At 31.7% G+C, this 14,288-nt stretch overlaps 1 protein-coding gene across 1 annotated transcript in view; it reads right to left on the bottom strand.

Annotated features, from left to right (window-relative positions):
• Nucleotides 1–3,106: 3,106 nt before the first annotated feature.
• The window catches only part of LOC126771975 (lachesin-like), a 59,080-nt gene continuing 47,898 nt past the window's right edge, over nucleotides 3,107–14,288 (bottom strand). Inside the window, exons 4-8 of the mRNA XM_050492178.1 lie at nucleotides 11,538–11,730; nucleotides 6,522–6,650; nucleotides 4,485–4,604; nucleotides 3,562–3,732; nucleotides 3,107–3,360 (exon numbers count right to left, since the gene is read on the bottom strand). Of these exons, the coding sequence (XP_050348135.1) occupies nucleotides 3,107–3,360; nucleotides 3,562–3,732; nucleotides 4,485–4,604; nucleotides 6,522–6,650; nucleotides 11,538–11,730 (867 nt within the window). The remainder of the gene's footprint in view (nucleotides 3,361–3,561; nucleotides 3,733–4,484; nucleotides 4,605–6,521; nucleotides 6,651–11,537; nucleotides 11,731–14,288) is intronic.

Genomic DNA, 14,288 nt, shown 5'->3' with positions numbered 1-14,288 from the left:
CGCCATTTTATATTAGAATAATTATAATATTTTTAATATCACTTACTGAATTTTGTCTTATAAAAATGATTGACGTTAACCTATCAACTAATTTTCCGGCCGATCACTAAGTGAATGATTAAGCAAATTTGCAGTTTACTGATAAGCTTTCAAATACACGTTATTTGCAATTAATTACGATAATTTTATAACTCATTTTGCTATCGGTATTTTATATATAAATTGATGAATAATTTAGTTTAGCGACAAAAGCTCTTAAATTAATATTAATTTCATTGCTTTATGTCACTTAATCAAATTATTATAAAATTGGGTAACGCCAATCGATGCATTTACGAGCAAGCGTTAATTGGATTAATGAATCCTTTGGCAGAGCAAGCTATCAACGTAATTATAATTAATTGACGATAAATACGAGAGCATTTAAAAAGTATATAAATATATGAATATACGAAACCTACTTTTGAAATACTGTAGTTCAATTTATCAGAATTAAATATCTTTGAATTGTATTTAATACTTAAGGGGCAAATTCATTCGGTGTTAACTTTTTAAAATGATTTTTGAATATCGAATGAGTTAACACTTCAAAAATGACTTTTTTATTTTTATGAAAGGTGATGAAGATTATTATAATAAGGCCTTTTACATACTAGTAGTTGTAAAAATAAAGACAGAGATTTATATCGCCGTTATTTTTTGTAACGATCAATTTTTATAACGTACGTTGTACAGTTTTTTTTTGACTAGATACATTTGTGTGAAACACTTATTTTCTGAACGCAACTTAAAAAAAACATAATCAAAGTCAGCTTAATATTAATATTATTCAAATTATCATTAATCTTTTAAAGTTGTACCGGTATAAGTTGTTATTAAATAAAACAGTTTTATTATATTTACAATTAAACGTACAAAAATGCTTAATAACTCAATGTACAATGATATATAACACATCACATAATTATCTTAAAAAAACGCCATTACAAACCTTTATTTCATTGCCTAATAATTGGTAAGATACTTAATACTTATAATACATATTAAAAAATTGTTTTTTTTTAAGCTGGGGACTGACCTGAATTATTTGTAAACGTAACCAATGTGAGACATCCCGAATTGCCTGCGGATATTTATATACACCAACCAATTGTCGGGCTTTATACTCAAATGTTGTGACGTCACAAGTCGCTACATTGCGGCGTTGCAAGCTGCGCGCTTACTCGTATTGCCTTTAATTTCTACCTAATATCTATAGTATTAATAGATAACATTAAAGATAAAATTAAAGAGACATTAAAGATAAAATTAAATTAAGAGTTTAATAGATAACATTAAAGAGACGCCATAATGTATAGCACTCATTGCTAATAAGCTACTATTATATGTAAGGTCAGTCGTCAGCTTTTGATTAATATTAAATTAATTAAAACGAATTGCTTTCGTTCTATTAATTAACGTTTTACAAAAATCCACAATCAAGTTTACATTTCAATGAAGGTAAAATGAAATACGTTTGTATACACAAAACAGTTTTTATTATTAGCTTGTTACGTCATAAGAAACAATGAAATGACTTATTCACTTTGAAAATATATATTTAATGCACAGAAATTGTCTTTACAAATTGTATATTAATGTGTATAATATATAATAATCATATTTCATCTCATATAACCTGCTATAGATATTTTTATCAATAGCAATATACACAGCTTTACAGATATCTTATATAAACATTTACTATTTCTGTCCCAATAAATATCGCCTAAATAATAGAAAGTACATGAAAATTTAATTCGATTATATTTTCTCTATATAACTTATAAAACTATATACAAGTTAAGTCTAGTTATTATCACGTTACGCGCTGAATTATTAAAAATAACGCAAAATATTAAAACATAATTTAAACTTAATTGTCATTATTTAATTTTGGTTTGTCATAATAAATAATTAAAATAAATTATAGACCAATAAAAAACTTATAAAAATTTTTTGTACAGATACTTTGATACTTTGGCATACTATTTTGGGGGTAATGCAGCCGATACAAATACGGCCTTTGTCCTGTAGAAATTCGTGAAATCTATAATGTATGCCTAACTACTTATTTAGGAAATAATATTGAATTTCTCAATATTATGTACTTAAAGAAATATATGTTGGTCAAGACATATCAAATATTTCTAGACATTGTGACTACTATAATCAATACAATGGACAAGAAGAAGCTAATATCGCGCTATCCGATTCTGGGTAAGCAATTCTTATATAGTATAGAACACTTTTGAAAAAAAATCTGTAAAATTAAACAAAATATACATAAGGATGGAGATTGAGAGCTGAAGATCGAGCTCAGTGGTGTGCCATTGGAGAGGCCTATTTCTAGGAGTGGAGGACGAAGGGTCATCATAAGATGATGCTGAAAACAAGAGACCTCTTTATATCATAGAACGCCTTAAATATGAAACGATCAACTAAATACACACAAGCAGTTTACTATAAAAATATAAATATATTGATTGTAAAATCTATTGAAAAATTTACGAGATCTTTTCAAACTGTCAATAGTTTTATGACGATAAAAAGCAAGTTATTTGCATTTTATTTGTTAAATATTTACTTATAATAATATTATGGTTGACATTTTGATTATAAACCGCTTTCACTAACACAGTCGATCACCTAAAATCAACTTCAATCAACAATTAATTTTGATCGGAATTCTAAAACATCTAATCAGCTTCATTTATTATTTATTTTTAATGCATAATTATAAAACATTGCTAAACGTAAACTATTTTTACGAAAACATTATTTGATTGAATGTTATTTGAAAAGCTATCAGTAGTTTCGATTGAAAACATAATGCGATTGCATCGGCTTGATTAGTTGGTCGTATGGTTTTTACATTAAGCAGTCATTTAAATACAGTTTGTATGTAAAATAATAAAAATAACAATAATAAATTTGCATTATATATTAGTGTTCGTTTATTTTTTATTAAATCAGAATTAAATATTATAATATATTTATAAAATAATAAACCTATACATTTATAACAGCACGGTTTTAGGATTAATATAATTTTAGCTGAATAGTTTTAAGATAAAGTATTTAATAGACTTATGATTGTAACAATAATAATTGTAGCATTAAATATTGATGCATTATTATTAGTAACGATTACTTTGCCATCGTTTGAAAACCATTTGTTAGCTCTGTCTGAAATTCGATTGCTCTTCTCTGGATCTTTATCATCAAAATCTTCATCATATATTTCGGTTCCATACTCATCATCTGAGACCGTTCTTTCCTCTGGGTACTGATATATATGCCTGTCGTTACCTGGTATTTCTATAAAAAACGTTAAAAAAAATATTTTATATAAATTTAAAAAATGTAATTTTTTTTGCATAAAAATCGTATATTTAATACCCTTGAGAATTCTCGACCAGCGTAGCCTAAGCTAATCAAAAAGTTTTTATATCAGGTTGCAATAAATAACAAAAAAGACAACAAATAAAAAAATTATTATAATTTATACTGTTTTCATACCATATAACCTGATTTTACTCTCCACGTCTCCTAAGGAGTTCTTCGCAACACATATGTAGCTGCCCAGGTCCTCTCTCCGTATGTTCTTGATTGTCATAGACATTTCGGCTTCGAACATACTCTTTTGTCTGACAGTCATCTCGTGATGCTCGGATGGTATTATCAGCTCACCTGCGATACAATTTATTACTTAAAACATTTGCTTTCAAATCCAATATTAGAATTTCATCTTTCCTCCGCCAACTTTTATGAAAAATGTAAAAACTTCGGGCAGACACCTAGAGTTTTATATCCGCTTTATAATTTGTTTCTGTTATAATCGTGACGCTTTACCAACTTAATCATAATTCTATTAGCGTTAATACAAATTTGATAACAATATTGCGTAACGTTAATGTAATTATATGTAAGTAATTAATTTAGAACAAGACGATAGATGATCTTACGGTCTTTCTTGTATTGGAAGAAAGATTTACAAGGGAGTTTTCATTTACAAAATTATATTGCTTGGACGTCCAGGCTATTGTTAGATCAACTCGAACAGATAACAAGGGTTTTATCTTAATAGTGTACACATTTATAAAGAAACAACATCCAAAAGTTAAAAAAAAGAAACATTTTATCTGTTTGGGTTACATTTACTTGATTTAATATTATTGAAATAAAAATAAAATAAATTCAAAATAGGAATATAGATCTATAAAAAGAGCACAATAAATACATATTTATCTAAGCCCTATTCATATATGGTCTATATTTTTATTATTATTACTTTTCTCAGAATTAATATTTATATTAATGGTTTATAGAATAGACCTTCGTTTTGTTTTCCTAATCTCTCAGAAAAAAAAAATAATGTGATATTCGAAATTCTTAATGTTCATTATCGTCTTAAAGTTCTTCAATCACAAAAGAAATATTACCTGGATCCTTAACCCAGTAGTTGATTGATTTTGGCGAAGATTCAACGTAACATTCGAGGGTAACATCTGTGCCTAGTGGAGCACCGACGAGCTGATTTGGTACTTGAATTACTGGATGAACTGCGAATAAATAAATCTTCTTAATGTGAAAATATTTTATATTCATTGCGGTGAGGCGAGAATAATTATAATAAGAAATCAAATAAGAGGACAAAATTAAATTTACAACCGTAAATGGATTCGAAGACGTAAAATGATTGGGCTATTATTTAGCCGAGACGGTGCGCGTCACCTTGTATTCATCTAGAGTTGCGCCTTCCCCCTAATTAGTACTAGTGCAACAGCATTGAAACGGAATATGAATACAATTCTGTCTTATTTCTAGAATAATTTAGACAAAAGCATACAATTGACTCAGAAATTCAAATAGGAAAATTTATTATTAGATCAATGATTATTATTCATTTAGTAATTCCATATCCCTTTTTTTTCTTTAAAATAGTCGATTTTAAATATGTAGGCAGACTGGCAATGGAAGTATCTAAAAGTAAGTGGTCACCATCCTCCATTCTATCTCTTACATTGCCTATACGCCACCAACTGCCTATACAAAACCTAAACATAACAATACTAAGTATTGCTGTTTGGTGTGTGAATATTTGATGAGTGGGTGGTTTAAACGAGATTGCATAAAGCCGACCACGGAGTATATATTAATTTGGTACACATATGTATATGTAGGTCGAGTGGTTTACCTATTGGGATAAAACCAATTTTGCTGATACAATATTTTTGTTAAATGTAATTTCGTTTTATGTAAATTTGCTTGTGTTTATATTACTCTTATTTTTTTTTTTGATTCGATTATTTAATTTTTATGTGTTATTTCTATTAATTTTGTTATTTATTTTATTGCTATATTAAGCCAGGCTTGTCTACAATATATGCTGATTCAAATAAACATTATACGTGATGTGGTTTTTATTTTAGAGAAAAAACTGTTATAGGTCTTAATATAAAACGTATGTAGATTCAAATATCGGTTCTATTTCAGGGTTTCGACAATATTTAAAAAACAATACCTTAATAAGGAAAACGAAACATAGCAACACTATCAAAACTTTGAGTATTACTTTTATATTCTTATATTTAATTAAGTCCACATACAACATTTTTAGATTAAGCAACCTAAGTAAAGCAAAGTATCTTGTTTTCATAATATTGTAAAACATACTTACATTTTTTAAAAAGAGTTAAAAAAAGCAACAAAATTTCATTCATAATCAATACCAAAAATCGACTTATGTAAAGTTATTTTAAGATATATCATATTTGTGGCTGAAATATATCTAATTTTTTTCAAGTTATTTATAACAAAATAATTAAGAACATTTTATATAAAAGCATACGTGTGACAGTTTGGAATATACTGATTAAATGGTTATTAAATTCAACTGCGTTACAATAGATACTCATTTCATGGGTCTTCATAACACAATTTACCTACTAATTAACTTAATTACTCTTCGGACACTTATAACCCTTGCACCTCGCGTGCTACGATTCGATATTTAATTAAGATCCGCTCCCATAGGGGCCGTGACGACACATAATAGTTCTGTAAGTGCTGTGGCTTTTGTTTAATAAGGGATGTTCAAATTTTTATCGACTTAAGGCTTTTTAACCACAATCGCTACTGCTGACAAGTGTTAGTGAAATCTTATAAAAAAGCCTGTCTGGAAGGTGGTAGATTAGTGATAATCGACAATTAAGAGTAATATTGAATAAATATTTTTGACTTTCACTTTGTCTGTGTTTTGGATTATAATACTCAGAAAAAATTAACACTAGACGAACATTCAATATTTTTACTGTGCACTCGATATTAAATCATATTATTACTTAGTAACGAATAAGAAAAAGAAACGTTACCTCAGAATTTCATACATTTTTATGTACACAGACATCGTTAACATTCGTTGTTAAATAAATATACGATATTATATTTTTACTTAATATAATATAATATCAACTTACAATGAACGCTTATATGAATCCTCTTGCTCACTGTGGGCGGAACTCCATTACCCGCAATACACAAGTATGTTCCCATTTCGGAACGCGATATCTTCGTCAACTTTAATACTTCACCTTGGTACCCGAGCACTGCAAACAATCGAATCATTTGTACAAGAGAATGACGTAGTTTAAGCTTGAAATATTGGTTATTTCGTAGAGTAAACTTTAATATCATCCATATATAGCTTATTACACAGTTTTTTTTTCAAAAATGGAACGTAATCATGCGACGTATGATTTATTCAATTTTACGCATATTGCATTCCGACTACTAAAGCTAAACAAAAAAACTTTATATCGAAACGTAAAAATCTGTTTAAATTTGTATTTTCGGTCCCAATATATTTAATATATTAGCCATAAAAATATTATATTTTTTGTTAGTAAGGCATACATGAGATTATAATTTTATTTCTATTATTATAGAGGCATCTAAGACGCTTGGAATATATTGATTCTTGAATGATATATTACTTCTAAATCTATGCAATTGCTTCAAATTAAAATAAAAGCATATGAACTATAATACTTATTTCATGAGTAAAATGTAATTGATTAATTGTTTATTTAGATGTTCAAAATTCTTGGATGATTTTCTATGAATAGGAAACGGTTATAAAAATAGATCGTGTGATTCGCAAATAATATTTAAGTCACATGAATGAAAAATTAATTGTTTTGTGTCTATGGTCCGGCTATTATTTGTTGAATAAACAATTGACACATTAATGTATATTGTTTCCTACATAATTATTGTTTTCACAAGAATAATTATTTCTATAATTTCTTTCAATACATATAAAAATGCGTTGTATTATTTGCACAAGTATTGTTCAACATTTAAAAATATGTATAAAATACATATATCAAAATATTTATAATAAGTACTAATAATAATAATAATAATAATAATATCCTGGGACATTATTCACACACGACTATCTGATCTCAAGCTAAGCAGAGCTTGTACTTTGGAAACCAGACAACTAATATACTACATATACTACTTTTCTTATGTAAATACATACTTATATAGATAATTACACTCAAACTCAGGACGAACATGTTCATGCACACAAATGTCTGTCTTGGGTGGGAAACGAACCCATAACCTTCGGCTTGAAAGGCAAGTATCTACCAACCACGCCAACCGGCGTGACTAACATTAAAATATTTATTTAGAGCATTTCTTTTTGAAAATGGAAAATCATTTGATAAAAATATTTTTGCGTAACGACTACTATAACATTCATTTTAGTATACATTTTGACTTGACCCATCTGAAAATCATTCTTGAAAGAATATTAAACACAGCTGTGTACATTCCCCTTTATAAATAACTCGATTCAAATAAGAATTTTAGTGATCCGCAAAAGCGTTTTAACATTCCTACAATGCGACCTAGGAGTCTATTCAGCGCGGAACTCTACTAATTACGACAAACTTTAAACAATACTGGACGCGAAACTCATCCCGGGAATAGTCGCCGCGAAGCTCATTGTGGCGCCACGAATGCGGTCACACAGACGTTCGTATTATTATACATATTCAGAAAAACAATGCCGTCCTTGCGCTATTCAGATAAACTAAGACAAATGAAATATTTTTCCTGCAGCCCGCCGAGTTCGCTGTAATTTGAGGTCACCAAGTTGCTCTGTATTTTTCCAATTACCAGACCCAGATGATTTATTAAAATAGCGAAAGAATTTTTTGATAAATATTATTTAATTTTTTATCTGGTTAATTTTATAAAATAATTAGTATCGTAACGGTATATATTTGAATTTGTTACCGTACTGACTATTATTTATTATTATATATGTATATCAACCGTTCTTTCATATGTAATATTATTTAATTCACCAATCCGCAATGTAGCAGCTTGGTGGGATAAGCTCCAAATCTTCTCAAACTTTTGCTTTACTTCGGATTAAGGATTCCTTACGAACCATTACTTCGTATCTTATATTTGCCGATATATTAATACTCTATATTTGGCTTATTGTTAATTTTATATTTTAAGAAGGAAAGTGTTCATCCGCGGCTTTGTCTGCATGTTAGATGTTGGTATTCCTCGGCTTCAAGTTCAGAGTTCCTTTAGCATTTATAATATTAATATAGTTAGTAAAATTTATTGATAACTTGTCCACGGTGACTTCTATCGGTTTTTTTTTTTTCATTGACAACATCCATTGTGAATATGGCTCATTATAAACCTTAACTACATCGCCATCTAGACGAACCTTTTTTTTACTCTGGAAAAACGCATTACGCGTTTCCCCCACGGGAACAATATGGTGGGTATGTGGGGCTCGCCGATGTCCGAGGCGCCGAGTGCACCCCGAACAACGGAATACCCACTAAAAAACCAGCGGTACCCATTCCGTCATAACGAGGAACGCCACGGGATCGCTTGCGCATGCTACCGCGATGCTCTGACGGGCAGCCTGCCTATGCAGGCCGTCATTCTCTAGGGAGATTACCTGGGTACTGAAAACCCCCCTAGCCCCAGCGACGTCTATTGCGGCGGAGGGAGAAGGTGTGCATAGCGCCTCATTCTTCTCCTCGGTCGTCTTCGGTGGAGCAGGTTTGCAGCGGCGTCCTCTTCCCGCTCCCGCTCCGTGGCCTCCTTCTGCGACATCACATTTTCACAGAAGAAGACCATTTCCGACCAGCACTCCTCGCTTTCAAGCATCGCGTTGATGATGCTCGGTAAGGAGAGGTCTCCGCCGACAACGACCAGGGAATGCCTCTGGGGCCCCCACGCGGCACACTCCGTGAGGGTGTGTTGCGCCGTGTCGATTGGCGCACCACACTCGTGGCAGGAAGGTGACATTTCCCGCCGCGCTATCTTGTGCAGGTACTTACCGACCATCTAGACGAACCTACAATTGATTTGATAGATTATCTTGAAAACAAATACTTATTTTAAGTATTTAAGTTGATCAAGTGGACGCACAACGAGCTTATAACTTTAAAAACATGAATAAGACTATTCCTATATATGTTGAGGGGGTAGTTAGCTAAACAATAAGACGTCTCCTTCTTTCAAATGTCAAATCAATATAAAAGAAAGAGACGACGTGTGTTTAACTAAGCAAAACGCAAAACATTGTTTATAAATAAGGCCGGTAAAGATTAGTCAATAGTAAATGAATTTTTAGTAGAAATTATTTGTAAGATACCGAAACATTTTTTTCATCTCTTAAGTGTTTTTATAGCAACACTCGTAGTTTAAGTGAGACATTTAAGCTTTGTAGTGTGTATACTATTACAGTCATGGAAAACATTTGAAAGTGTTAGGTTATAAGTATATGTAATTATTTTGATTACAGTTGCGAATAGGCCGGCACACGCTCCAATCAAAATAATCGCGACTGAACTGTTTTGATTTTATCTTTAAATATTTGTTACCGTACAAAATTTCTCCCCGTTTTCCCACAAATGTTCTACAAACATCAAGGAAATTATAATCCGGTAATCAGATAAGGCGGTGTACATAAGGCTGAGTTCTTGCTATGACATCACTTATAATGTTATATAATACGCTTCGGTGATTTAAATTAAAATTAATTTTCGTAATATAAAAAAGGATTTCATATTATACTTCTATAAATTGTAAGTTATATTAAAAAAAAACGGGTAAATGAGCTTTATTTTCAAGTTATATTACGCTCTTTCATGCGTTAGTATCATCCTTATATCAGTGACTTCAAATTTTAAAAGTAATTAACCAAAAAATCCAATAGCTTAATAATAATAAAATCATTTATTTTGACCAAACTGGGATCGTAAATACAAAACAATAAATAGTAAAAAAAAAAACAAAAATTACAATAATAATATTTTACAGATTTAATAACTGGCCTGACCTAGGGTTCGAACCCAGAATCTTGGTATCAAAAGCGTTATAATCCAGCTACTGTTCTAACGGAGTAATCAGATAACTGTGGAGCTATACTGCTAATTTACTGATCAAAATGCTGTGTCTCTTAGCTTGAACCACAATCGAAGAAAATAATTTATATCTCAAGATATATTATTAAGTCCTTAGAGACAAGCCGGCTTAATTCTATCTCGTATTTATAGAAATACTGAACGCCTAATACTATTCCAATGTTAGTAGCAATAATTGTGTCAATAATAATTAGTTATTTGCTTAAACAAATATAGCATACAAGTCTTTCCGTCTCTTGGCGATTATTATGAAGCCAACGATTGGTAGACAAATCGTAAATATTAAAAAATGGTAAATGTAATTCAAAATATAAATTACGCAGTAATTTTAAACACATTCCGTAAATATTAAATTGCATTTTATACTGCTTTTTTTTATAAGCCGGGAATACCAATGACTCCACCCCACCTGATGGTAAGTGGTAGTGGAGTCCAAACGCGACGACGACTAGTACAGTCGAGAAGAATGTTTCACTAGCCGCTCCTGCCTTACCGGCCCGCAAGATGCCCGTTCACGCCTCGTTTGAAGGAACCCAGGTTGTAAGAGGAGGAGAACGCGTGTGCTGGTAACGAATTCCAATTCCAACAAAAAAACGTAAACAAATCGTGCGCGATGGAATTGAAGTCATTGTTAGGCGGTGACATTGTGAGCCAGCACGCGTAGACTTGTGAAGAAAAGAATAATTCCTCAGAGCACTTGCCGTGATACATTTGATAGAAAGCGCTTAGCGCTGCTATCTCTATGCAATTGTAAAGGCTCGAGGCTTTTTGCGTCCTTTACGTCACCAATAATGCAAATCGCACGTCGTTGCAACCGATCCAAGGCCTCGAGTTGGTACTTAGCGGAGTCATCCCAAAGGTGCGAGCAATATTTCGATTTACAAAAAATAAATGATTACTATAAGAAATAAAAAAAAATCCATAACCATAAATCGAAGTCCCGATGAGAAGTCGCTTAGAAAAATAATAATATGACAAAAAAAATGTACAAATTGTTAAGACTAAAAGTTTTCTTACCTTTGGTCTTTGCTCCTGTATTATCTCTAACAACGATTTCCTGTCCATCCTCACGTTTCCACATAACTCTTGGTGGTGGGATACCCCTCGCTTTACACGATACTCGGGCTGTTCCACCTTCAGGAACCATCGTATCGCCTGAAGTCTCTTCAGGAATAAAGTCGGGTGGTATAACTACTTCAAGGTATCCCATCTGATGAAATAAATACGGTTACATATCGAAGCATTTTTCAATTGCATATATTTTTTAAAAACATGTACAAATTTGTTTTTTTTTATTGTTAGCGAAATGATTGATTCGATTTTGTAGTAATATATTTAATTAGAAAAAAAAAACTAAATTTATGTTCTTAAAATAACAATAATTAAAATAATATATGTTCTGTGCTGTTATATATTAAAATCCAAATAAAACAATACTTTTTCTTCCAATTTTTTAATTAAAAAAAAAACAAATATTTTGTGTAAATAGTATTTCTCTAAATAAACTTAGTAACAAGAAAACAATCATAAAATGCATTGAGGAAGGTTGACAAGCAAATTGCGATGGGTAAGTGCTCACCATCGGAACTGTAAGAAATTAACTATAAAGTACACCTTTAATGCGGGAGTAGAAACTTATTTGCTATCTTCATTGTGCCTGTAATTATACTGCTCAATCATTCTATAAATTCAAACACAAAAGCTGCTGTTGTGCGGTTAAACTGCCAATAAATAGTCGGTATATACCTAGACAAAAATTGGCAGGGAATTTTAATAAAGTATTTCTTATATTATAAGAAAAAACTTGAAATTTTGTAAAACCATCTAGTTAGATACAATGTCTTCTTTTATATTCTTCTACTTCTACGTTGGTCTTAAGTAAACAAATATTGTTAATTTGTTCTATTTTTTAAAAAAGCCGAGATGGCCCTGTGGTAAGAATGCGTGAATCTTAACCGATGATCGTGGGTTCAAACCCGGGCAAGCACCACTGAATTTTCATGTGCTTAATTTGTGATTATAATTCATCTCGTGCTTTACGGTGAAGGAAAACATCGTGAGGAAACCTGCATGTGTCTAATTTCACTGAAATTCTGCCACATGTGAATTCTACCAACCCGCATTGGAGCAGCGTGGTGGAATAAGCTCCAAACCTTCTCCTCAAAAAAGAGGAGAGGAGGCCTTTAGCCCAGCAGTGGGACATTCACAGGCTGTTACGGTTACGGTTCTATTTTCAGAAAAAACAACCGTATTACCGATTATGCTTTCAGTATGTAGTAAGTTTTAACTTGTAGTAGGATTTTTTGCAACCCAGTCTAGATAGATACAAATTTCATGTATTTTCTTCGACTGTCGACCAAAGACACTCTGTATTGCAATGAACCGATTTTCATATCATTTGTATATCCCAAAGTTGATACATTATTGGTGATATAAGAAATGGTCTGTAAACAGTGCCGATGTGCACTGGCACAGGACCTACCACGAGCTGGTCGATTTGCTAATCTACTTTCCTTGTAAAAAAAACAGAGTCGTCTAATTACAAAGGCTGTGTCACGTTTGCCGTGAAGCTACTACTTGTTCGGAATTTTGATTACACTGAAAAGAACTGGCTTGAAAGTAAAAAATAAAAAGGTGTTTTCAAGCCATTGCTGCTTTTTGTTTTTTTATTATTTGAAAGTAGAATCTTGCAACGGTCACGTTATAGTACGTCATCTTACGTACTTAAATATAATTATAACAGTTAAACTGTTTTTGTAATTTTTTTTTTTATTATTCATATACTTTGTATTTCTAAACTATCTATCTGATATTTTCCCAAAAAATATTCACGTTTATATTTAAATTCATGGAGTGATGATGTTTTCCTGAACGATCTTAGCCAAGGTCATTTACATCGAAGACTAGCTAATTGCATAGGGATAGGATTGCATATTGCAGTGCACAAATTTGTGAGCAGATATATTCTATTTCCACACGCATGGAGTATGCGTGTGGAAATAGATGGAATAGCAATATGACATGATTAAATGGAGAGATCAGATGCAAGGCAAACTGCTTTACGTATTTTCCAATCACATTTTTTTTTATAGAATAAGATTATACATTAATGAAGCGCCACCAACCTTGGGAACTAAGATGTTATGTCCCTTGTGCCTGTAATTACACTGGCTCACTCACCCTTCAAACCGGAACACAACAATATCAAGTACAAGTTTTGCGGTAGAATATCTGATGAGTGGGTGGTACCTACCCAGACGAGCTTGCACAAAGCTCTACCACCAGTAAAATTGTTGTTCAAAAAACATGCTATTCCATTGGCCCAGGCTACAGGATTGATAATTTCTTGGTCTAAGACCCGAACCACGGATCCGACAAACTGCAGCCCTACAAGCAACCAATAAGCCTGCATCTTCAATAAATAGTTCCCGAGGCGTGTTGATTCACAAGCAGCTTTCAGAAAATGATTTATATCGTGCAGTTTTTCGGCTCAATAATCACATTTTAAATTAATTGAAACCTTTTCAGTACTGTGCACGATATATTGAAGCGGGCGTCGAATATTAAATAGACAGAACGGGCAATTTGCTTTACGATTCTCGTGAATGGTAATTTTATTATTGCTTCAATGATGGTGAATTTTTTAAATTTATTGTGATACGCTTTCAAAAATGATTGTGATATTAATGAGAAGGGCAATTTTTTTTCCTCATGTGCATGAGGAAAAAAAAATTTTGCCCTCACGGGACGCCCGGCAGATGTGAAACG

The sequence above is a fragment of the Nymphalis io genome, chromosome 1, assembly GCF_905147045.1.
Source record: "Nymphalis io chromosome 1, ilAglIoxx1.1, whole genome shotgun sequence".
In the NCBI taxonomy this organism is placed as follows: Eukaryota; Metazoa; Arthropoda; class Insecta; order Lepidoptera; family Nymphalidae; genus Nymphalis; species Nymphalis io.
Note: the sequence above shows the minus strand (reverse complement) of the source record. Positions and strands in the feature narration are given on the sequence as shown.